This window comes from Cotesia typhae, unplaced genomic scaffold (assembly GCF_013202065.1).
Source record: "Cotesia typhae breed Kobodo isofemale line unplaced genomic scaffold, CoteBio_Ctyphae contig_26, whole genome shotgun sequence".
Lineage (NCBI taxonomy): Eukaryota > Metazoa > Arthropoda > Insecta > Hymenoptera > Braconidae > Cotesia > Cotesia typhae.
This window is the reverse complement of record NW_027423732.1, coordinates 3988415-4014375: the sequence shown is the minus strand read 5'-3', so window position 1 is coordinate 4014375 and position 25961 is coordinate 3988415. Positions and strand designations below refer to the sequence as shown.

The 25961-nt window shown below is 33.6% G+C and overlaps 1 protein-coding gene across 1 annotated transcript in view; it reads right to left on the bottom strand.

Annotated features, from left to right (window-relative positions):
• The window catches only part of LOC141525298 (protein trachealess-like), a 379682-nt gene that overhangs the window by 83169 nt on the left and 270552 nt on the right, over positions 1 to 25961 (bottom strand). The window contains exons 7-8 of the mRNA XM_074239724.1: positions 9126 to 9319; positions 2638 to 2744 (exon numbers count right to left, since the gene is read on the bottom strand). Coding sequence (XP_074095825.1) covers positions 2638 to 2744; positions 9126 to 9319 — 301 coding nt within the window. The remainder of the gene's footprint in view (positions 1 to 2637; positions 2745 to 9125; positions 9320 to 25961) is intronic.

Below are 25961 nucleotides of genomic sequence, written 5' to 3'. Positions count from 1 at the left end.
ATTGAAAAAACATACAAGAGAAAATTGGTGTGGCTTCCTTGTCGCCATCATGAATTGGAAATTATTTTAAGAGGGGTTTTTGAAGTTCTTTGGAACGGTACATCTGCTCCTAACGTACCGATTTTTTTTTATTTCAAAGAAGGATGGGATGACAATGATCAAACTAAATATAAAAGTGGAGTAAAGGATGAAACTGTGGCAAGAGCTTTAAATGAAGATAAGATGAAAATTATTAAGCTCATCAGTGATCCCTTACAGATAAAAATTGTTCATTATATTACCTTGATAAAATCTAATACTTCCAACTTATGGTTATTAATTTGGTTTTTTAAATGTTTCAGCCTCGAGATAATTAGCGAGAGCTTTTGGTATTATCTTTAGTTCTTCTTGGTAGTTATCCAACCGATACGCACACTTTTATGCGTCATGGTGCTATGCAACATGCGCGATGGATGTCAAAAGCCATATATTGTTTGAAAATATTTATGTTTCGGGATCAATTTCATTTTCCCTCTCGTAAAATAAAAAGTTCACGTCAAGTAATTTTATGTTGCATTGAAGCTTGGTACACGGCAATATCTCTTATTCTGGCACCTCACAAAGATCGAGAGTTGATAAATAATTCAATTTTTAATCAAAATATTGGCCCGGCAGTGACACAAGAAGCTTGTAGAAAGATGAAGAAACAGTTTTGCTATTTAAATAACGAGTTAGCTACAATCTCATTATTCGATGACAATGTTTCGATCGATATTAAAAAAAATTTGGCTTACGCCATTAACACTCAAGAGGGTTCTACATTAACGGATCAACGATATCATGTAGATGATGTAACGGGTACGTTTTCCAATTTAAATCGATCAACTAATTAATTGATCTAAAACCCCGGCTCAAAATTTGCTCGCCGGAATCCAGGGTTATAAACGGGGATTGTATTCAAAAATCACAATATATAAACAAAACACTTTATTTTATATAAATCAAAGAAAAAGAAAACCTCTTTATTGACTTGATCATGTTTATCAACGATATAAACAATATAAGCAAATTAAACAATATAAATGATACATAAGAACATATTTTTCACACATATTCGCGGTTCAAAATCAATAACGCGGTTAAAAAACAATATAACCAATAAAAGTAATATAAACTAATACAATAGAACACTCTTTTCCAAAGATACACGACGGTAATCACAGTTTAAAACTCAAAATGCGGTCTATAAACACACACTAGTTCCTATGTAAAGTGAGAACTTGGATCTCTAAGGAGCCTGTAACGCCGAATAGCCGATACCGCCAATTTTCCTTGCTGAGACAGCAGTCTACCGTTGAAACCAGAATTTTGATCCCAGATATTTCGGGTTATTTTAGGCCAGTTTTATTTTTTTAATTAATTAAGAGTCCGAAATAACTGAATTAAATTCTTGAGACTTGCTGTAACTGTCTCTAGTAGCGGTTTTACATTAGCGGGTTTGTATTTAAGTATTTTTTTCGTCAAGATCATTTAGTTAGTTTTGTCACTGGGTTTTTATTTATGACAGTAAATTTTTATTAATTTACTGGCAATAAATAAAATTTAGTTAAGAATTTCCCAGACAAAAACTTGAATAAAATTGCAAGTGCGTAATTTAGTTAGTAAAGGTTATTCTAGAAAATTCTATGGCTAAGAATTTTGTCGAGACGCTTTAGGATCACAGTCGTATTTAGAAATTTATGTAAAATTAAATTCAGGCCGGTGGGCTGAATTTAATTAATTTAGTTAATTTAGTGAATGAAATTACTTATGAATTCATCGGGCTCAGAAGATGATTAATAAAAATTTGTCAAGAAAGTTATTAAATGAATTTCGTAGAAATTAAGAATTAAATTTAATTTGTAATTGTCGTAGAAGAAATTGATTGATAATTTTAGTGAAGAAAATTTAGTCAAGTAACTTGATAAATGAATTGAGTAGGGAAATTTTCGTTAATAAATTTGGTAATGAATTGAAAAAGTAAATCGGTATTTTGTATTAAGTAGATATTCGGCGGTGAAGTTTTGTGAATTATGATGATGTTAGAATTTTTGTAATTTAGTTGATTAATAATTAGGAGAATTTGAGTAATTAGAAAATTTTGGAGAATTAAGTAAGCGTCCGGTGGATGATTTTATATGGAATTTAGTAGATAAGGTTTCATTTGATAGTCCGTCGGGTTGACGAGGTAATTTATCGTATTTTAAGGTATTCCGTCAGATTGACGAGGTTTAGAAAAATATAGAGTTAATTGATATTTAGTTATAAGATTTTCTGGCAGTGCCTGCGTAGGTGAGAGGTTTTCACGATAACGTTAGTTTGTAAGTTAATTTTAAGAATTTGTTAAATTTTATCATTGAATTGGATAAATGAATTTGTTTTAATAATTTTCTCAGTATTATTTACAGCCCCCTCGAACTTCTCACGACCTTGTCTTTCCCTTCTCATGCTCCCCCGGTTTCTGGGACACCGTGTCTAAAATCCCAGTGGCGCCCTTTTTAAAGAGGAAAGAGGTGACCAAATGGATTCGGGCTAAACACCTTGGTTACAACCACATGATTTCGTTCCTTGAAAAATTTATGACAAAATAGTAAGAATGATTTTTTTTTCCATACTTACAATCAACGTGAGACTTTCGTAGACGGTGGGCATCTTCACCGTGACATAATCCGTACATACTTTTTCCTGTTAATTCGTCTGCAGTGTAGTCAAGCAATTCGGAAACTCTGTCAAAGAAACAATAATTTTGGAATTAAACTGATGAAACAGTATCTTGCTTGAATTCTACTTAAGAATAAGGTATATAGATTCGAACAAATCGTTACAGTTCTGAGTGCTGAGGGGAAGAATCCAGAGTGCGCTTTGTCCCGTTGGGCTTGAGTTCCGCGTAAGTTGCGAAAAACTCTAGAAATCGCTAAGGATCCCCAAAAATGTAAGTACTAGTGTGTTTTTAACTTATATAAGCAGATTGTTCATTAACTTTGAGTCTATGTAAATTGATAAATGTTACCTAGAACTTGTAAGTCCCCGGACATCGATTAATGACCGACGCAGCACTGGTGCGTCTTGATCTTCGGGACTCGATAGAGTGTAGAGTGGAGTAGTATTAAGTTGGTACATGTGAGCGGAGCGAAAGACTCGACATAAGAGGTGTTACCACCGTTCAGTTGAGACGCGTATAACATTAAGGTAATCATAAAGTCACACGTTTCTATTTACTGGAATGGAGCGATGTTTCTTTTTTTTTTTTTTTTTTTTGTTAATCGCTACTAATATTATAAATGTGAAGGTAAGTTTGTTTGTTACGCTCTCACGTGAAAACTTGTTACAGCATACAATTACCCTGAATAGATGTCACCGGATATCGATATTTGTTCGACGTAGCACTGGCGTGTCTCAATCTTCCGGCCTAAAAAGAGAGTAGGAAGGGGTAGTTTTGGGTTGTTACAAGTGAGCCGTGCAGTATAAACGGGAAGAAGTAGTGTGACCGCCAGACAGAGTGCCACGAAAATCAAGAGGGACCGATCCCCGGAATAGTTACGAGACGAAGAAAGTCAACAACAATTAGGACTTCATTCTCAAGTAGTGAGTTAGATCGTCGTTTTATACAACAAGGTATCAATAAATACTCTGTGGGAAAAAAGTAGACCGCAGTTTACCTAATACTCGGTTTACTTCTCCTTTTTAATTTATTAACTTGATTGTTTAATCGATAATGAGTATTATTTATTTAATCAAGATTCAATAATATTCGTTAGTTCAAACTGAGTGATTTTCATGGAGATTTATACCCGAGAGCCATTCAATCCATCTTGAGATGTAAAATCAATTATAACATTCGTAGTGAGAAATTTCACTTAACCAAAAATTAATCAAATTAATTCAATTAACATCCGAAATTTGTTTTATTAATTAAGTTAAATTTTATAATCAATTAGTTCGGTAAAACTAACGATTAATTTTCACACTTGAGAAAAACCGACAAGTGTCTTCTCTTCGACATTTGTCGATTTTTATGATTGAATATTTTTACGACGGAAATGATTGAATTTTATGTTGGAATTATCTTACTTGAGTTAATTTATATTATGAAACGATTTATTGCCGCGTTAACGATATCTTGCATACGATTAGTCGCTATGCAAGGTGATTAGTAAGTTATTGGTTGTGTCGTTAATTACGTTAGTTCAGTTGAGTTTGTAATCAGTAAAATTAAGATCATTGTTAAGTTGTTACAGTGTGAGTGTGTGCGTGATTAAATTTGTTAAATTTGTCATTGTTAATAAACATTGGCCATATTGTTAATTAATTATTTATCATTTAACAGCACCTTCCTCCACACTCTCTTACCCTAGGCTAAGCTCTCAGCTCTAGACCGGTTCCAGGAACCGTGATAATAACCTGGTGACGCCCTATTAATTATTGTGGTTGTTGTTCATTTTCAGTTTAATTAATTAATTAGGGGTTAATTGGACAGAAGGCAAAACTGTTACAAACTACTTAACCGATCATTATGAAACTTTGTACACATATTTTTGGAGGTATTAGAAGTAACATAAGATTTTTTTATGAAAAAAAAAAAAAATTTTTTACGAAAGACAAAAAAATTGCTTCTCAAATAAATAGAATCACATTGATTCAGTTCAATTGGAATGTAATGATCTTTGATAATTATCTAAGAGCTTTAACGCGAGCAAAGCCGCGGGTAGAAGCTAGTCAAATAATTAAAAGAGTCAATACTAATCTTGTCTTAATTTAAAAAATTATTGGAAGGCTTCAACGATTGGAATTTGTTCCTGGAATCAAACTTGGCAGCAACGCGGTGAGTTGTAAAGGACAGCAATACTTCGGCTAGAGAAACTCACACAAAAGAAAATCGTCTGCTGAAGGTAACAGGTTCATATATCTTAGGTGGAAAATAATAGTAATGATAATAATCATTTGTTTGTCCATTTTATAGTGGTGCTAACAGCAGACCTTTGTTCCGCTTACGAATTGTGCTTAAATCTAATTTTTAAACTAATTGCTCGAGGGGGAAGTCCATGTGGAAGCCTCAAAATCGGTTATTTTTATTGAATACATTTAAAGATGATAGAATAATTTCATCGTTCTTAAACTTTAACACAACTTCATTGAACCTTTCTAGGGTACAAACGTAATTTGTTTCATTTTAATATGGCGACTCATGATAATTTTTTGTCTGCTTCCTCTGACGTGAGGTCCCACACTGCTCTATTTATAAGTGCTCTATCACTCATCAACTATTAATCGGAATGAAAAAACTTAAAGTGTTTTTTAAGGACATAGTAATGGAAAGGATAAGACTATGAAATTAGAAAAAAAATATAAAATTCAATATAAAAATAAGCCTTTGAAAAAAAAAGTCAGAGTTTGGGGCTATTTTGTTGGTATTTTGACCCAAGAAATTATTTGATCAACGTGAAATATTTGAAATTTTAGATCTACACTTCCAATAATAATGTAGAGAACGGCTTTACTAAATTTTAGACAAATCGGTCTATAACTTTTTATGTTACAATACAAACAGTTTTTAAAAATGGAGTTTTGAGATGATCGCATTTAAAGTTTTAGTATATGAAAATGACCAGTTTTCGTTACTTACCGATTGATTCCAAATTTGTTGTTGATGAAAAGTCCTGAATTTATTATTTTTTGACTACTTGGACAGATGACAACAATTTAAAAACTTAAATATTTTATATTATAATGGACAGGAACCTTTTACCTAGAGCTCTCCGACTACCTCAGCCTGCTCCATTATCTTAGCTAGAAGTTCGTCAATCTTCGAGATTTATTCTTTCTCACGTCAGTACATGCTCAATATACTATATTTTCAGACTACCGAAAAAAAAATTAATTTTTTTTTTAATTTCACATGGACTTTCCCCATTAATTATCACGTCTTTATTCTATATAAACCTATAAACTATTCTGAATTTATCCTCGCAGCTTACAATGGCAATACAAAAAACGGAAGAAAGAACAACTAAATTCAAATTATCATACTAGCGGGAAAAAGAAAGCTATTAAAGCAAAAGAATCCCGCTGTCACACTCAACCCATATCGCCATACATCTACTGCACACATACTCGAAAAGAGTCTTCGCTTCCGTTGCATTTTATTACCCAAGACTAACATAACACTCTCTCCATATACCCCCATATCATCTTGATTCCTGTCAGCCAAGTTTCTCCTTGTCCTTCGTCACCCAGTACCTCTGATATCATTTCCTGCCACCCCCTTTCTTCCCCTAGCCCAGAACACACCTCCCAAACATGCTCCTACGTCTCCTCTTTCAAATGACAAACACTGCACAGTCTACCCTCGATATTCTCCTAGTACCTGGCCCCTTCAGTGCATCACTTCGTCTAAGCATCTCTTTTCTAGAGGAATATATTACAGATTGTTAGTTAGGAGAAATTATTAAGTCAAGTTATAATGTGAGTGTGTCAGAGACATTTTATTGTAAATAAATGTTGATCAATTGTTTTAATCAATTGTTTGGTAATTTAACAGCCATCCTCTGTTATTTCTATCCTGTAGATGATCTCTCTGTTTTTCCGGTTCCAAGAACCGCGCTATAGGATCTTGGTGGCGTCCTTTGCTTAATTTCTTAATTATTCATTAATTTTAATTTGTCTAATTATTTATCGGACCACATGGATGTTAGAATTTTACGACTGTTACATCCTGTTGAATTCCTAACTACAATTTACTGGAGTGAGGATATTTCAATTGAATTGTTGATTTTGAAAACACAGGAGTAATTTTTACTGTTAATGATTTATTGATAAATTCTAATTAATAATGTAAAATTACACACTTTTATTAATATTTTTTAGACTAATCATTGATTGATAGATAATTGATAATTTGATGATAGATAAATAGTTGTTAGATAGTCGATAGGTAGACGATATTAAGTGTTAAATCAAAACAACAAAGACATATCAAAATGTTTTAGTTTTAGCTATAAAACAATTTATATAAACAACGAAATCTAGCAAGTACTAGCCAGTTGTTAATTATCTTTAATTTAAGAGTAGAAGATTAAGGTTTTTTATGTATTTTTATGCTTAAGTAACCAAGATTGTATAAAGGAAAAATAAAGATAATCTTTTCAAACAATAGAAAAAATGCCGCTATTTATTTGACAATAATTTATAATGTTCGTTAGTTTTTACTTAATGATTTTCATGAGAATTTATACCTGAGAATCATTCAGTCGGCCTTGAGGTGAAAAATCATTTTGTGTTCGTAGTTGAGAATTTTAATCAACACGAATTAATTGATTTCATTATTTATCATCGGAAATAGTTTTCTTTATTGTATTCGTTTGAATAACCAATCAAGTAGGATAAAACAAATAACTAATTTTTACACTTGAAAAAAACCAACAAGTGTTTTCTCACGGAATTTCTTACGAGCGTCAGCCGAGATTTGAGAGGCATAGGCAACCGAGTACCTAAGGACATAACAAATAGACTAACGAATATTTAAGCGTTTATTTGGAGAACGACAAGGTTTGTCGACTTTTTGCGACTAAATTATATTTTACATTAAGCGGCATGATGGCCGAGCGGACTAAGTTATTATCCTGGTAGTTCGGTCGCACATTATACCGTGAGGCGAGGGTTCGAGCCCCGACGGTTGTTAGAATAGTTCCAACACCAACCGTCGGGGGTCGCTGATCTGTACTGGCATGGGTTTTCTCTGTGGTTTCCCCATCGCCACTATTCCAACAACCGATTGAAAGGGGTGAGGAAATAGGGTAAATGCAGTACAAAAAGCACAAGTCGGTCCACAGCTGCATGGAGAATAAACGAAAGATATGTCCAAGAACTTGAAAGTGAGAACAGATATGTGATTATAACAATTTGAATGCAGGAAATAAAGAAAGCTAAGTGCAAGAATTTGAAAGTGAGAACAGATATGTGATTATGACAATTTAAATGCAGGAAAGAAAAAAAATTCGAACGCAGGAAAGAAATTTGAATAATGTTGTGAGACGGATGCGCTGGGGTCCAATGAGTACAGTGTACTCATCGAAGACGGCTGAGCGACGGCTGCCATCGAGTCAGCCTTGTCAAAATATGCCCACATATACAAATAAAAAGTAGATTATTATTATTATTATATTTTACATTTAATGATGTTAAAGTTACAAAATTTTATATGGCGAATATATAAATTGTTACAACGCGTTATAATGAGGATTGATTTAACCAATGGAATAATTATTTATAGAATTTGACTTAAATTTAAAGTGCATATAGAAATTAATAATTTAAGATTTATTATTGAAATTAATTGGTGTGATTAATTTTACTTCGGCGAAAGTTAATTAAGTGAAATTGATCTTACGTTCAGGAACTTATTAATTATTTTAATTTATTATCTCGATCCATATAATTTTGTTTAAACCAATTTGATACCAAATTATTGTTTCTGTCTTATATTTTTCTTTCAAAATCCTAAACATTTATAATTTTTTCATTAGTTGTAGCATTATTTAACATCTTTTCTGTATTTTTCATATAATTATTTCTGTTTAGAATTACTTTGATACCACCTTCATCAGCTCTTACATTAGTTAAACCAATAAAAAATTTATTCCTTGCGTCCTTTCTTAATTTTTCATCAATTGAATATAATTTAGTTATAAAAATTGAAATAGAATCAATTGATTCAAATTGCTTATACCAGTTTCTAAATTATATTTAGATCATATTGTGACATTTATTCTATATCTGTTGGGATGTTAATGCCTGATAAATTCATTATCTACTTTTCATTGATTGATTAATCATTATTATTAATATTGTTAGTGTTTCTTTCTTCGAATAATTAAAATAATTCATTATTTTTACTATTGTAGCTAATTTGACGATAATTTTGATTAGAAATTTCTACCTTAAATTTTGTAAGAATAAAGTTTTCAACTAGATTTTTAAATTTTTCAAATAACCAATATATCAACCAACAAGTTCGAGTGCTGATGTATTATTAGAATGAGTTTGTTTTAACTTTTGAAATACGTTTATTGCAGCATGCATGTAAGATCTATCAGATAGGAAATACTTACTTAGGTTCACAATGAGCTATCCGGAAATCAAAATTTATTCTCGTCACAAACATATCCGCTTCTAGTCTTATTTCATGAACACTTGGAGGTGGTAGAGCGATCGCTAATCCAACCATGCCCATCAAAGTTGGTGTTGATTTTCTCGTTGGATGAAAGGGATATTGCGGCCTTAATCGACACAATAATAACACTACCTTTAACATAAAGAACAAATATTTATCGGAGTGATTTCGTGAAATCGACAATGTAAGTAATTTATGCATAAAGCCAATGTCCGGCTTATAGGAATAAAAAATAATTTACGTCAAAATATAACCCGTAGTACTATCAATATCCTATTTTAACACGTCTTTTTTGCCGTTCCACGAAAAATTCACAGTACTCTTTAATCCATACTCTTCTCAACTGTCTTATAGATAAACAATTAATGATATTTGATAACTACAGAGTCGATAGGGTTTAACACATGACATAAGGATCTCAATGCAACACTCATTCACTCATGGATTATTTTTTATCTCATAAGTCAAAGAAATTGACAACTAAGTTATTAATGATTAATGTTAGAAATAACTGAGATGATATGTGGTAGATTTGGTAAGTAGACACCAAATAGTGGTAAAAGAAGTAATTCAAAATTGAGGAGTGTGCGAATATTCGAATTTACGAATTATTCGCCTCGAATATGAATCAAATATTCGAATAGTTTAAATGATTCGAATAATTCGAATAATTCGAATAGCTTGAATAATTCGAATAATGCGAGTAATCATAATTTTCACCAAATAATTAATAAATAAGCCAACGAAGAGGAGTATTTGTCCCAAAACTATTTATATTGTTTTATTTACATTAAATTATAATGAATAATCGCTCAATTTTTTTTAATCTAAGATTAATAATATATGATGAATTTTGATGCAAGAAAATTAAGGATGATACAGACTCCGAAGACAAAGGAGTTCTCTTATGAGTAACTATGTCACCTGCAGATAAAAACAACCTCTCACTTTCAACAGAAGTTGCAGGAATAGACAAGTAACGGCTAAGCAGCAATGGTAAACGGAAAAAAGTAAACTGTAAATCTCACTCGGATTGCGGTTATTTTTACAGTTTCAAACTGTACAGCGGACATCGGGGTGGCGAAAATGTAAATATTACAAATCTAAATGTAGAAAGTATGAAAGTCACAATTTATAATTTAATATCCAAAATAAGTGATTAATAGCGGTCACTATAGTAAATAACGACTCTTTCATCTTAATAAATTACAGTTTCAAACAGTAAAAATCGCCATTTTAATATGTATTTTATAATATCACGCCAAGTAATTTTTAACAATAATGAATAGTAAATAACAACGCTGACTATTTAAATTTTATTGTTTTAAATATTATTTTCGGATATAATTTATTAAATTTGCTATCGGGATTAACAAAAAAAGTAACAATAAAAAAAACTATAAATAAAAAATTTTTTTGTATTTAGTTTCTTTTTTTTATTTTCCTTTTTTTTTGTTTAATTAATATTGTTTTTTTTTTTACATTTTTCATTTTCGAAGTTTCTTAGAGGAGCTGGAAGGAGGATAAGATTTCAATCACCTTCGCATTTATTGATTGTGAAGTAGATTTACGCTGTAATGAAAAGAAAAAAAAAAAAATGTATATATATATATATATATATATATATATATATATATATACACATATGAAGAAAAAAATTTTTTATACATGCGCCATTTACTTGACGGTTATCGTCAAGTAAAAGCGCCACCGCCAAACACCATACTTGACAGTTACCGTTAAGCCAAGACGCCAGTAACCGTTAAGTACTTGACGGTTACCGCCAAGTTGGCGGAGCGAAAACCGTGATGTGCCGCAAAATTGCGCGCAAACCAAGTTAGCTCCTCGGAAACCGCGATGCGCCGCCAAGTTGCGCGCAAGCCAAGACCATGGAAGGGGAAGAAGGAGCTCGCGGGCCAATAAAGGAGTTAATTCCCCACCACGCGCAATGGACCAGTAAGAATCGAGAATCGCCCTATATAAGCGCGTGTCGCGGAGCCCCAAGACACACTTCCTCGAGCTAGCAGCTGAGTAACAAGGCACTCAGAACTACCTAAAGGAACCAAGGAAAATAAATTAGAAATTTATACATGCCGTTATTTGATTACGACTTATAAAATAAATCGAAATCTCCAGTCAAGGCCACCCCTTTGGAATCGCTATTCGATTTCGACTTGTGGAACAAGTCGAAAACTTCAACCAGTCAAGGCCGTCCCTTTGGGACCGTTATTTAAACCGTGAATCGATTTCGACTTGTGTGACAATTATTGAAGAATAGAAAATATAACACACATCGCACACCTTATTATTACAGGCAACATTGTACCACGATCAATAAATTACAGTTATTCATTTCAATTTTAGAAAAAAAATAATCTGAGGGTCTAATTGTGAACCAGAAAAAAACCTAACCTTACCGAATCCTGGAGCCCGCTGAGCTCATTCCAGTTAAAATTAAAGGTAATATTATGTTTAGCGAATATTTTAGTTTAGCGATAAACTAATAATAATATATATATATATATATATATATATATATATATATATATATATATATATATATATATATATATATATATATATATATATATATATATATATATATATATATATATATATATATATATATATATTGTGACATGGGAAATTTTTCCCACTAAATTTCATTATAGAGATTATTTTTTTTTAGCATTAATTAGTCTATAGTGTTGGCCAGGCTGACGGAATGCTGAGATTCGACGCGCCTGTATCGCCCTAAGTGGGTTCCGGTCAGAATACGAAGCTCGAGGTAAATAAAGTAAGCCGAACCGCGCCAACTGATCAAATTTAGTATGGATGGATGCGTCCGAAAAAATTTACTATGTAGTTAAGAATGTGTGTGAGGGAGAGAGCGAATGACAAAAGCGACCGGGCGAACCCGCAGTTCAGTTTACCATCAACGACCAGGGAGACATCTGGGAGTGACAACGAGCAACGAGGGAAACCCGGAATCGGAATGGACGAATAACAGTACGAGGAAGCAACGAGAGCACACCAGGGCTCCACCTGAACGCCGAATGGAGCACTAAATTGGGAATCGACCAACCATCGACTATGGAAATTTATCCAACAACGGCTGATTAGACGCACAGCTTTGTAGCTGCGCTAGCGAAAACACCACATGTTGTTGGAAAACGGAAAAGCCAGGAATTCTGAGCGGGACACCGAAAAAGCCACTGTTGAACCGCTGATAATTTTTTTGTTGTTACGCTACGAAATAAAGTTAAAACGAATATGAATTATTATTACGAAAATTCAGCCGCTTACGTGGTGAATTTACTTATTTTGTTGAGCATTTGTTATTTTGAGTGTCGATCCAGTTGTACTAGAATTTCTCCCGTAAATTGCTGTAATTGTCAACTGCCAGACAGTCAAGAATTCGAAAAAAAATTTTGGTCATTCCGACAACAAAAATTCCGTGACGCCATCGCCGAGAGCCTCTGCCGCCGTCAGTACCGCCGACACCTGCTGCAAGGAATTTCACATCTCCCTGGAGAGTCGACTGAACGGGGTAAGTGCGGTTGCAGTTTGTTAATGCACCTGGGTGACTTCACCGCGGCCCGCGACTAAGTCGAGTTCGGATAGGTCTATTACCTGTCCGAATTATAATTTATAATTAATTATCGAATTTTTTTTTACTATTGAACGGTCAAATAATTACGATTTTTTTTTATTTATTCAGAAATTAAGAATTGTACCGAAATTCAGCAATTGCGTTGTTGAATTCCGGCTTCGGGGTGACGTCAGCCAGGTATCCGGTGGCCAAAAGATTGTAATACGTGGTAAAGGAATATTGTGTACAGTGTCACTTTATTTGGTATCAGTTTGATATTATCTGCCGCACAAATTTGGTTCGACTCAGGGGCCATCTAAGCGAGCAATTAGAAACTATACCTCGAGCTTTGTCCCGCGTATTGCCCGACGGGTAATCACAGTTACCGACGGTTCATTTACCCGCCGCAAATGATAAATGATCGATCGATTGTGACATCGATAACCAATATACCACAAATCGATGCTATTGATAAATTCGAAATTTGTTGCTAGGAAGAAATACGACACAGTTACAATTTTAGTTGTTAACATTTTTTTTTAATTAATAATTTGTTTGTTACGACCGGAAGCGAAGACATTTTTTTTTTGGTATTTTAGTTATCTTTTTTTTTTATATTCGAAATTGCTATTACGAGAAGAAGCGCTAAATAATTATCATAACTTTTTTCCTTTGTTATTTTTTTTTGTACTTCATGATTTGTTAAGACGAAAGCGGCGACAGTTAATTTTTCTTATTGGGACACTCGAAACTTGTTACGAACAGCAAAGCGAAACAATTTTTTTTTTTGTTATTTTTTTTGGTTAATTTCCCGTCGCATTAAACATTTTGTTATTAAGAACGGGCTGACGAATCAAATTTATTTTGTATTGGATCGATTTATAATTGCTGTTAAGATAATAAACTCGAAGACACTTAATTTTCTTAGTTCAAAAGTTTGTTTGTTAAGCGAATAAAGGTGGACTCAGTATTTTGTATTTTTGATCATATTCCGATTGGTTTTTTTTTGTTATTGCGAATCGCCGAACCTGCGTACTGGTTCAATCTAGTACATTGTGAGTTAATAAATCGATTTGTAAGCAGTCCCTGTGCGTTAACATTTTCTTTTCTCTGGTGGTAACTATTTCCGAATCGATTCCTAGACCCGCACTATTCAATTTAGGATCTCTTCGACGTTGACCTGCCGCCCAACGACGACCAAGTACTAACTTTCGAACCGCGGAACGTAAAGTTCCTGGCGCCCAACAAGCTACGAACCAGGTAAGCCAACATTTAGGTGGAACTCCCCGGTGCTGTCGATGCCAGTGCCGTGAAGAAAAACCCATCATAATATATATATATATATATATATATATATATATATATATATATATATATATAAATTCGTTACAACGCTTGCCTTAAAAATAAATTCAAATAAATATTGCCCTAACCGAGTTTCGAATAGTAACCTTAACGCACGCGAGACTATCACCTAACCGCAACGCTATACTTTTGTCAGGAGTTTTATTAACCACGTATTTCTGGCTATCTTGGCAGTGTTAGTGTCGGCGCGGTCCAACACGTGATAAAAAAGTCATGCGCATTGTCAAAAAATATACAGTCGAGTCGCGTTATGAGCCCCCCTTGTGTCTCTCTCTTATTAACGTGAATCTGGTTAAAAAACAAAGCAAACTAGCCGGACTCATAACGCGATTCGACTGTAGTACATGCTAATGCTCTGCAAAAGCACTAACTTCACAAATGAGGAGAAGGGGAAGGTCCTACACTCTGGGAGAATTTAACGTTTGAAACAGTAAAAATTCTACTTTTAAAATGTATATTTTACCCGTCCAAGCACATTAATAATTACAGTTTCATCTTTAGCGTTGTGTTTAAAATTCACCATTTTACTTTGTAAATATTGACGTTGCTTATATAGAAATTTACTAACTGTAGTTTATATTTTTTAAATATCATACGATCATTTTTTACATACGAAATTATAAATATCAAAGTCAAAGTTCTTAATTATTATACTTTAACATTTTCGACTTTTACATAGCGAATATTAGTATTTGAAATAGTATTTTTAGCTTGTAAACAAAAAATTGTAGAATTTAAATAATAAATATTACATAGTAACTAGTAAAATCACGATTGTATTGTTTGAAATGGTAATTTTTATCAATTGATCATTACTTATTACAATTCGACTATTATTTATTACAGTTGACTTTTTTTCGTGTATATAATGTAATGTTGAATATATATAACTATGATGAGCGCGAGATATCTAGCAATCGACAGTAAACGATACACTCATTAAACCTCTTGTTACGTCTTCCATGATTTGGTTCATGAAATTTTCCTTAGTCTTGTGATACAAAATTGGCCCAAGAATTCAGGGCAGCGTTGTTCTTGTAGGGGGATCGTAATCAGGAGCTAATCTTTTCAGTAGTTTAAGTAAACCTTTATATTCTATGGTAGAAAAAGATTTCAAATCAACAGCAATCATTTCCATACAAACTTGATCGAGTTCGGCTTTCGTGAATGGAGGCAAGACTTCTCTTCGTAGTTTTGTCGTCTCATCGGTACTTTCAATTCGATTTTTTTGTTTATTTCTTTTTTCGATACACGCTAAATAATTATCTTTATGTTTCACGAGTAAATGATTGAACATAGGAAAGGTTGTAGCTGTAAATGAATAAATTTATGGAAAAGATGAAATTTAGAAAGACGAAAAAAAAAAACAAATCTTTTTCCAATTCTTAAAATTTTGACTTTAAAAATTAAATGTTTTGGAATTCTGAGTATAAAAATTAAAAAATTTTCGAAAATCCGAAAAATTATTAAGATACATTACTGTCAATGAAGTTTCAGTTTAATTTTCGAATTTTGAAATTCAAATACTTTTGTTTTAACTTCCCGCTAAAAAAATCGAAGATTTTCGAAAAATCGGAGAGTTATTGTTTTTAACCCGTTTTGCAAAAATCGAGTTTTCAACCGATCTCGACGTTTTGAGGCCTTAGAAATCTTCCCTGACCCTTCCCGCGATGGTGTCAATACGCCTGTGTGTGTGTGTGTGTGTGTGGGGGGGGGGTGCAATTTTATCTGAAGCAGATTTTAGTATTAGAGACATTCCAAATACTAAAACGACGCCAAATATGAACAACGTTACGAGAGGCTTTCAGGCAAATGATTTGCGTGTACCTGATTCTACTTTTTATCATCATAAAAAAGCTCATGAAGAGTTCAAGACTAAATTCATCTATAAGCCGTTTGGACATATTTACTCAGTCTGTGATAAGTTGTAGTTTAAAAGTGATCTCAAATCTGCATCTAATCAACATCAACAGATTCTAAATGCAATTCTTCCTCTTACGTCTATAGAGAAGATTGCTTTATGCACTATGTGCTTTATTGCATCATTGAATATAGATAAAATTCCAATGATGTCAGTTATAACGGGCTTAAACATCCACGATAGTCGTTGCTGAGATCACAGGTGCATTTCATTGTTAATATTCTGAAAAGATTAATATATTCTAACTGTATGTATGAGGAGTACATGCGAGAAAATACGCCATCTGTTGAGATTTCTTTCTACCTCCAAACAGGTCAGAGCCTGTTCAAGATCATGTAACTGCGTAGTTTTCTTTGTTCTATTTCTAACTGCGTAGTAGATGACGCCATCAAACCGGTTTTGAGGTAGAAGAGTAGGGCTAACTGCGCAGTATTTTCTGCCTATATAAGCAGCTGGTCGAGAGTGTACTTCAGAGAAACGAAGTACACGTCTTCAGTGAAACATCTCTCAGTGACTAGAAATTTCATTGAAGTACGAGTATACCAAAAGTTCATCACTTACTATCAAGTGTAAGTAATCATTAATTAATTATCAATTAACTTCAATTAATAAACTAATTGATTCTGAATTAATCAATTAAATAATTTTGAATTAATGATATTTAACAGCTTTTAAACATGGATCTTGCCAAGTAGAATGAGGTTAATTGTTTAGTAGGAATTCTACCTGTCAAGAAAATGAATGAGTTGGACTTTAATCGGAAGTACAAAATTAAAGGGTTAAAACAAGTCACAACGCAGTATGGATTGAGAATTGTTGCAAATATTGAGGATGAATTCAACATCTATCTACCAGCCAGAGCAACAGTGTTATTAAAAGGTGATGGTGTCATGGAGATGCTGAGCGATTTAGCAGAATCAAATCAGTTATTTATGCGTTATCATGGAGGCAAATATAATAAATTTGAATTTATTAATTTTACTCTCGATGTAAATAGTAATAGTCGAACTATCTAAATAAAAGAATTCTCTAATCAATAGCATGCATTTCATTTAATCTTATAGTATTAAGTCAATTTTTAATTCTGCTATACCGAACTTAGCATAGTTCCTGCATCATGTTTATATCACGGAAATCAACATTATTAAATAGTCATAAATTAGGTATTTATCAATTAACTTGAAGTTTTGAAGGTTATAAATAAATAATCACAATTGAATTTCTATTCTTTAATTTATTGACTGCTAAAAACCAATCTTTTAAATTTTTTTCATTTTCCAAAGTACATAAATCAGATAAACAATTATGATAATTACAAAAATGATTATTACATATTTTCATGCTTTTTAAAGATGGACATTTGAAATTATCAAGATCGATTACAATTTTATTATTACAATCAATTACATTTTGGATCCATAACTTTTTCTCGATACCTTTTACATAAATAATTTTTTTTTATTTGTTAAATAATTAAGAACTTCTTTGAGCTTGTAATATGAAGTTGTTCCGGCGTTCCAACCGATGCCATGATAATTTCGGATTAACCAGGTATTGATAGTTGGCTGGTAGCACCTTCCTGTGATATGGTGGTTGAAATAATGTGTATGATAACTCTTCAATATTATCAATATCATGTTGAAATGTTATTGAGGCCAACTCCTTGACAGTGAAGCGATTATCAGGATCTCTGAATCCTTGAACGTCCAGAATGATCTCCATTCTTACTGCTCTCGACAACGAGAAGTGACTGAATGATGACTCTCAAAGTCAACTCAGCCTTTTATAGCCCGATCTCTGGATTTTCCCCCCACTACTCGATAGTCTTGTTAGTCCAATATTTTTTCTTAGTTAATTAGGAATTTGATTGGTCATCCAAACTACGCAGTAGATTTTTTTGAACTCTGTAGTAGATGGCGTCATCCAACAGATCTGAGCCTGTTCAAGGTTGTGCAATTTTCAACGGCGTAGTTCATGATATCATCTCAATTTTTTAGGTTTTAACTTTGTTAAAAAAACCCAAAATTATCATTTGGCATCAACAATCGCACGGACCATGACTAGAGAGCAAGTCATGGTACTAACAAAAGCACGGACCATAACGAGAGAGCTAGTGGAAAATTATTCTATTCATAGTGGGAAATTATTCTAAATTGTTATTGGGCCGCTACCTTCGAAACCCCCACTCAGTCCGTCGGAGCTAGCGAGCCAATGTATTCACATAATCCAATCCCCTCTCAAATCACCAGACTCTTTAAAAGAGGAAGCGAGGAGACCTACTAGCACAGTCCACTTTAAACCATCGAGCGAAGAAGAAGAAGAACGAAGTACTCCAATATCTACAGTAAGCGAGCAAGGCTTACCATCTACAGTGCAGTATTTAGGATAGCAAGCGTGCAAAGCTTGTCTATCCTCAACTGAAGGTCTTTAATCAGTCATCTCAGACTATATTAGATATACTTAGTCAATCTCAACTATAGCTACGTTCGAGTATCATCCAACCAGCTCTTTTAAGAGCTAAATAATAAACAGTTCTTTTCAGAGCTCAATATTCATTGCTTTTATTTAAGAGCGTGTGACTAACAAGTCATCTCAAGACTACTACGTAGTCTTAACCAAAACGGTCTTTCTCAAGACCAACAAATAATTCTACTTGTAAGAAAACCTACCCAAGTTTGAGGGAAGGTACCGGTATTAATACTGAACAAACTTTCCCTGCTATTTAACTTATGCTTTCCCGCAATTTACTATTTTTAATTACATTAAGTTTATTGATTATTTTTAATCACAATAAGTTTATTAATTAGCATAGGTTCAATAATTTTATTTTATTCTTGTATTCGTCGGCAGAATCGTTCTCTGTCTCTTGCTGCTTACTCCCATGGACCGTTCCTCGCTTGTCTGGATGCAAAGTCCCCCACAGATACATGTAATGTATGGCGGGTTTGGGATCAAACTGTACCATTAAGTAAGTTTTCTTACAGTGCTGTTGAGGGAATTGTATTCCACAATTCGATCGTGAATTATTAAACAGTAAGCAGCAGTTTGATTTAGAAACTGTGCTAACGATGCAAACTCCAAACTTATATCCACAAGCCCAGGCTTGATTGACTCGTTCTGCTTGGAACAGTCGATTATATACAGAGGTGCTTTATTCAGAAAATTTTACTTAGCCAATAGTGGTTCAGCTTCTTTTCCATAGTAAGCACTTTAAAAATTTGTGTACATATCATACATCAAGGCATACTGATTATGCACAATGTTGAGGTTCAAATTTCCATATGGATAACTCTGAAAGTTGAAGAATAGCTTAATGTCTCTTATGCTGCAGTGATCAAACTCGCTTGCGTTTGGATTTAACTGATTCTTTCTTGCTGTTTGGAATCTAAGGATGACAAAACGAGGTTTCTCGAACTGATTGGTTGTTTTGATTATCCAAATGTGCTTGTTGGTAGCTGGTAGCAGTGGATACTCATACAATTCCTAAGTCCGGAAACTGATTGGGATAGCTGAATCAGAGGTTATATAATTCGATACCTCGATTTTTTGCTTGTCAGACATTGTTATATACGGTACAATCCACTCAATTTTTTGAATCGTAATTGTAATATTTTTATTCTCAACGGTAACAACATAAGCATTTTGATCAGTATTTGATCTGATCAGTATCAATTCATGCTTGGCATTCACGATAATTCGTTGATAATCTTTAGCAAATCCAAGCATGAAACTCAGCGGTACTGAGACATCAAAGTAACCGCTATTATCAGTCAGCTTGTTGTCATCTTCATTAATAATCTAACCAGCATTTTCTAGAATATTTTGCTGTCCTGGACTCAGAAAAGCGTATCCTTTCAAAATAATGGTGATACCCACATTCTTACATCTGTCGATTTCTACAACATTGAGCTCATAACGTATCTCTTCAAACATATGATAAACAGCCATCTTGACCATTTTCGTAGTAGCACTTACAGCAGTCCTATCAGCTTTCCTCATTCTTCCATGAAAATGTAATGTGCTCTTGCTTGGAAACAAGCACAGATCTTGATGCTGAACAGCAATCCTGATTTCATCACTGTTGTTGAATGTTGATAATGCGAATGTCAGGTGTGGATGAGCTTTACAGTGTGCAATAGACTCATCAAAAGTAATCGATTTTTTTATATCTAAGATTTCTGCAATGGTATCACACAATCTAGACAATAAAAATTTATTTTTATCTTGTGAATTTTCCACGTAATTTTAGTCCTAGACTTTTGAGGAACTTTGTGTTCTGACGTGTTAACACTTTCAGAGCTCGATGATGACTGATGATTTTGGGGCATGCTGCAATTCTTTTATACCCACTACCAGTCTTTGTCTCATATACGATACCCATGACAGACTTTTTATATGCAGTCTTATCGTGATAGTCTCGTCATGGAAATTTGCTATTCTCCCGTCCTGATCAACAATGCGGAGCCTCAAGTTGTGTATTGCTCCTACGGCGACTGACAAGTAAATGATGTTTGTTGGCACTTCCACTATTTTATATCCTGCTGGAACTCTCGGGAAAAATTCATGGATTGTGTGATTCTTCTCATCATTGATGTATGATCCAGTAGTTATATTGCACTCGACTCTCAGAGCGTTGATTTTTAATATTTGTACCGGCAAATTAGATTTATGTACTATGTTAAGTTCAAGCACACGTTTGGTAAATCCAAGTTATGATCCAATGGAATATTCAGGTTCAAAATTTATAAGCTGATCACATTTTATTTCACTCTTCAACTCATTGTAGTTTGCTTTTAAAGTGAGACTCAGTTCTGGTAATGTCTTGTTTTTATAGGTTTTAATATCTTTGATTTCATAACTCCCTGTTGGTATAGTTATTTCTTAAAATCTTTTGATTGTACTTCTTTTGGATCTTTTTGATGACATATAAAATTTATTAGCATTGAAACGGGATGTCGTTTGCTCGTTGGTCGCCCCTTTTATTTATTTGAAGGCGCCACTGGATTTTTGGACTCAGTATCCAAAACTGGACCAGAACATGGAGTATAGGTCAGGATCGTGAGAGATTGCTGGAACGAATCAAAACTTAAACATAGAAATTCGTTTTACAAAATTATTTATTTATCCATTCTTTCTTACAATTGAAATAAAGGCCAATATCACAATATATAAAAATTCTCAGGATAAACACATTCACACAAAACTCACATACGTTTATAATTCGCTCTGTCTATCTGACCCTCACGTCACTGTGTTGGACCCTCATGTTACTACAAACGCTGTCCACACAGCGCACGCTGTCCTACGGACCCTCATGTTACTCTAAGAGATCTACCCCGAAGCCAGAGGAGTATACCATGAAACTGAGGCAGACTCTTTACGCACACACAACTACACTATTAACAATTTCCATAATAATGACAATACAATAAATGATTTCCCATTACTAAAATAATTTCATCTCTTCTTTACCAATTATCATTCCTAAATTCCTAACTATCATTTTTCCTATTTCCTAGTTACTTAATTACTGCCGTGTTCTTAACATTACAACAATAATTATTTAATTCCAAGAGTTCTTTGTATCTTGAATTAATCTTATTTTTCCAATCCGAAAAATTATTAAATTAATTTTAATTCATTTATTTTCAGCCCCAGCTAATTTAATTTCGATCCTTGAGTAACCTTAATTATTGTGTAAATTATTTTCATTTAATCCCAGCTATTTATTTAATCCATTTTGAACCGTGAAATTTTGCTAATTTCTATTTCCCTTGTAAATGTAAAATTATGACAAAAGTATTTCCAGTGTAAGCCGAGAAAACTTAGTTTTGACCTTGAGAAGGTTTTATACTCAGTTTTAGCGTGTAACAAAATAGTTGACTATCTATCTCGGTCTTGCGTCCTTGTCGCACAACTTTTGATGATTTCTTTTCTGATAAACTAAATTTTACAAATATTTTATCTTTCACTTTTGACTAATTAATTTTAACAAACATTTTAACAATTCTCATCTGATTCTAATTTTTACTGTGGTTTTATTTTACGCACTTCAAATTTGTTCCAAATTGTTTATTGATTTATTTCCTGATTTTAATTTAATTTGAATTCTGCTGATTTTTACTAAAACTTATTACTGAGATATTTTAATGGATTAATTTTAGTGTTGATTAGATTTTGTCTTAATTAATTTTAATTTCGGTTAACTCAATTCCGATTTTTCCTGGCTTAAGCCAAATCATTAATTTACACATTTATTAATAAATATTATTTTACACACGACATGAGAATCTGAAATTAATAACCCGAAATATGTTCCTAGTATTATTAACTCTGATAGGCCTATGTGTATAATAATTAACCTGACTGAGACAAATTAATTTTCCTAAACAAATTAATTAATAATCTGAAATAGGTCCTGGTATTATTAATTAACTGCTTTATAATTTTTACAATCTTAATTCTAAATTTGATTTTAGTTTATAAAATCCGTGATTGTGACCGAAAGTGAAATGGCGATGACCTTCAGCCGACATAAGGCCTGGCTGACGCCGCGAACCCGAGAAATTAATCAGACATGATAATTGTACCTGGAGTTCTTTTGCTTTCCTTAGTTTTTATCAGCAATTCCGTTTTTGCTGCGTCTCCTTGTTGAAATTCTCTGCGTACAATTGTCCTGGGTGAGGTTCTCAATTTTGCGGCAAAGTCCCAGGTTACCACGTCTCGTTCTGTTCTCCTCAGATATTAATTCCCTGTAACAGCAAGTTGGCATTAGAAGTTTGTTACAATTTAATCAAATCTAAGCAAGCTGGCATATTGGCCTAGCAGACATTAAATTTGTCAAGTTTTTATCACCTCGTTCCACTTAAATCGAGGGAATCAAAAATAATTACCTGATTCGAACTTTTCACGAGGTGTTGGTTTCGACAGTTCAGTCACAATGATCTTTCCAAAATTTCTTGGTGCGTTTCATTCTTCCTCTGCTCTCCCCACTCTAACTACGCCGACACCACTACCTTGGGGACTCGCTTACGAGTCTCGAATTATGCCTACAAGAGCTTAAAATCACAGCGCTCTGTGATCTGTCGATAATTAGACGAGTGCGGGTAAAAGGGCTCTTAGCGGATAACGATCAGTCCGTTACAGCATTAACATCAATATTTGGTATTGAATTAAATGTCAGGAGCTTAACAAGTCCAAGAACATAATTTTTTGTTGGTGATAACTCAATCGGTGGAAAATAATTTGCCTCCAGTAAGGAGGAGTTTCCGGATAGTGTCAAGGTGAATGACTCTGCCATGACTGATGCTCGCAGTCCCAATTCACTTCAATTTATAGTTGTTCAGTCAGGAATTATAAGCACAAATGTCCACATATGATTGTATCAAAGTCTTGATATCTTTCATGATTGTACTTCACGCTACCAACATCAAAATATTTTATCAAATCTTGTAGGGGTTGACGATTACCACAACTGTCAAAGCAAATTACTTGATTATGATTCTTCTTGTATGCAACCCGGTGAGTTCCAAGTCCAAGTTTATCATCTAAATTTATTATTGCTGATTCGTTTGTCTTCGGTCCAGATTTTGGTAAATCATTTCTCATGAAAACTCCACGGAAATTTGGAATTTTGAGCCTCTTGGCATACTTCAGTAAATTGATGTTAGTCAATGCTCGATATGGTAGCTCTACTCGTCTTTTGACTTCTTGCAGCCTGCTCTCTCTGGGTATGGTTTCAGATAAAGTCCCATATTACTGCGGTAAGGTTTGAGGTATAATCCTTTACCTACAGCTATTTCCTCTATCTTCAAGTTGTGACGTTTCTTTTCAGCAAATTGATTTTTGGCGGCACTTGCATCATTTACAGCTTTTGCGACACCTGCGGCTCCACCTGTCAGAGTCCCCACAGCTGATAACCCTGCAATCAGGGGAATCACGAATGGAAGTACTCCACCAATTTTTGCAGGTACTGGTAGACTACGAGGCAATCGATCGTTTTTCTTCCCACCAGCTTTCTTGACAACCTTGTGGGCACTTTCAACAGCTGTTTCATCTGGAACTCCACCAGGTCGCTTTTTAGCTTCATCAACAATCTGTCTTAGAGCAACATCTTTTTTCTTGGTAGTCTTGAGCTTTGTTGTCTTAGGCTTGGTTATCTCTCTCTTAATTGTCTCACGCTTAGTAATAGGTTTTTCTTTTTTAAGACCCATACCAAAACGTCTTTTCAACTTCATGATTTTATTTACACTTCAAGCAACAGCTTTTTCACTAATAGCAGCGTGAAATAGTTGCCACGCTTTATCAGCAAGAATTTTATCAGCCTCGACATCTTCCCAGATCGATTCAACGAGAAGTCCCTACAACTCCACTATCTCACTCATCACGTAAAAGCACATCATCTGGCCAACGTATCCCTAGATCGCTTCGGCAAGGACTTTCTATAACTCCAGAATCTCGCACATCGGGAAAATCGGTTCACTTACAACTATTTTATTTAATAAAATGAAACTGAATAAGAAATTCTTGGAGAAAATTCCATTGTCTTCTCGCAGATTAGTCAAGCATCGGTTGAAACGTACAACGCAGTTAATTCATACCCAAGGTCAAAAGTTACCACGCACTAGCGAAAAATTGGCGTCTGTTTTGAGCGCGCAAATATTTTATTAATTATTCCATGCGATTATTAATTGAAAAAATTAAATTATTAAATTATTTAATGTTAATTATTACCAGATATTAATTATTGTCTGTTGTATTAATTTTTTGAGAATTGTTTATTGAACGTGGCCAAAATTTAAGATTTTATTTAACTGAGAAAAATTTTTTATTATTTAATTAATTAATCGAAAATCCCAAGAGGAAAATTTTATATTAAATTTAGGTTCTGAAAAAATTTATCCTGTTAATTTTATTTCGTCATCGTGAAAAATTCTTAAGAATTGATTTAGCAACCTGAATTATTAAGTTTGAGATTCGTTATTAAAATTTTTGAGAAAATCTACTAGAAATTGATTTATTTTAATGTTGAGTATTGAACTCGTGACTAATTTAGAGAAAATTTGAAAGTCGGATTAAATTCGGATTTTAGTGAATTAAATTATTAATTGAAAATATTCGGTAATTTGAATAATTAACTGATGACTGAATAGTTGAGTTAATGTATTGATTTGAAAAAGTAAATTTTTGTCAATTCTTTTTAATATTCAAAAAATTAAAATAAGGTAAAATCAGTGTTATGTCCACCCCAAAAATTTTCTTTAAATTTAAATCACCCGCGCAGATGAAAGACTTCTCCATGCGCGAAAGCCACAATAAAATATAAGTTACGCGACTGCTGGTTGACTAGCGGGGACTTCTGCAATCTCAGCACCGCGAGTATTTAAAAAGGCGATCAACAGCCAACGCCTCGTCTTTGAGCAATTAATTCGACTTCCGCGTTTAATTGACGGACCCGTGCCTTGTAAAAGTCCCTTATCTTAATTTGCGCTGCACTTAAGACGAGTTCAGACTCGGTTTAACCGGCAGGCCACGTATTAGTTATTAATTAAAAATCTAGAGAACCGGAATCTCAAAGTTCTAATTTGCCCTGCACTTAGGCGAGAATCCGGGCAGTAAGTTTAAATAAAATATCTCTAAAAGCTAAATTTGCGCACTTTATCCTACGGGGGACTGGAGGACGTTAGCTCAATTAAATTACTAAAATTCATTAAATTAAATTACTTAAAAATCGATTTGTGAAAGTGTAAGTTTTAATGTTTATAAAAATAAATCTCAATAAAAGTGAAATCAGTTTTCAACAAGTCATTTCATAAAATAAGAAGCCCGTAATATAAGCAGCCCAAATCCATCCTACTCCATCCGCTGCGAGAACCAACCAAAGGGCCCAATCAAGG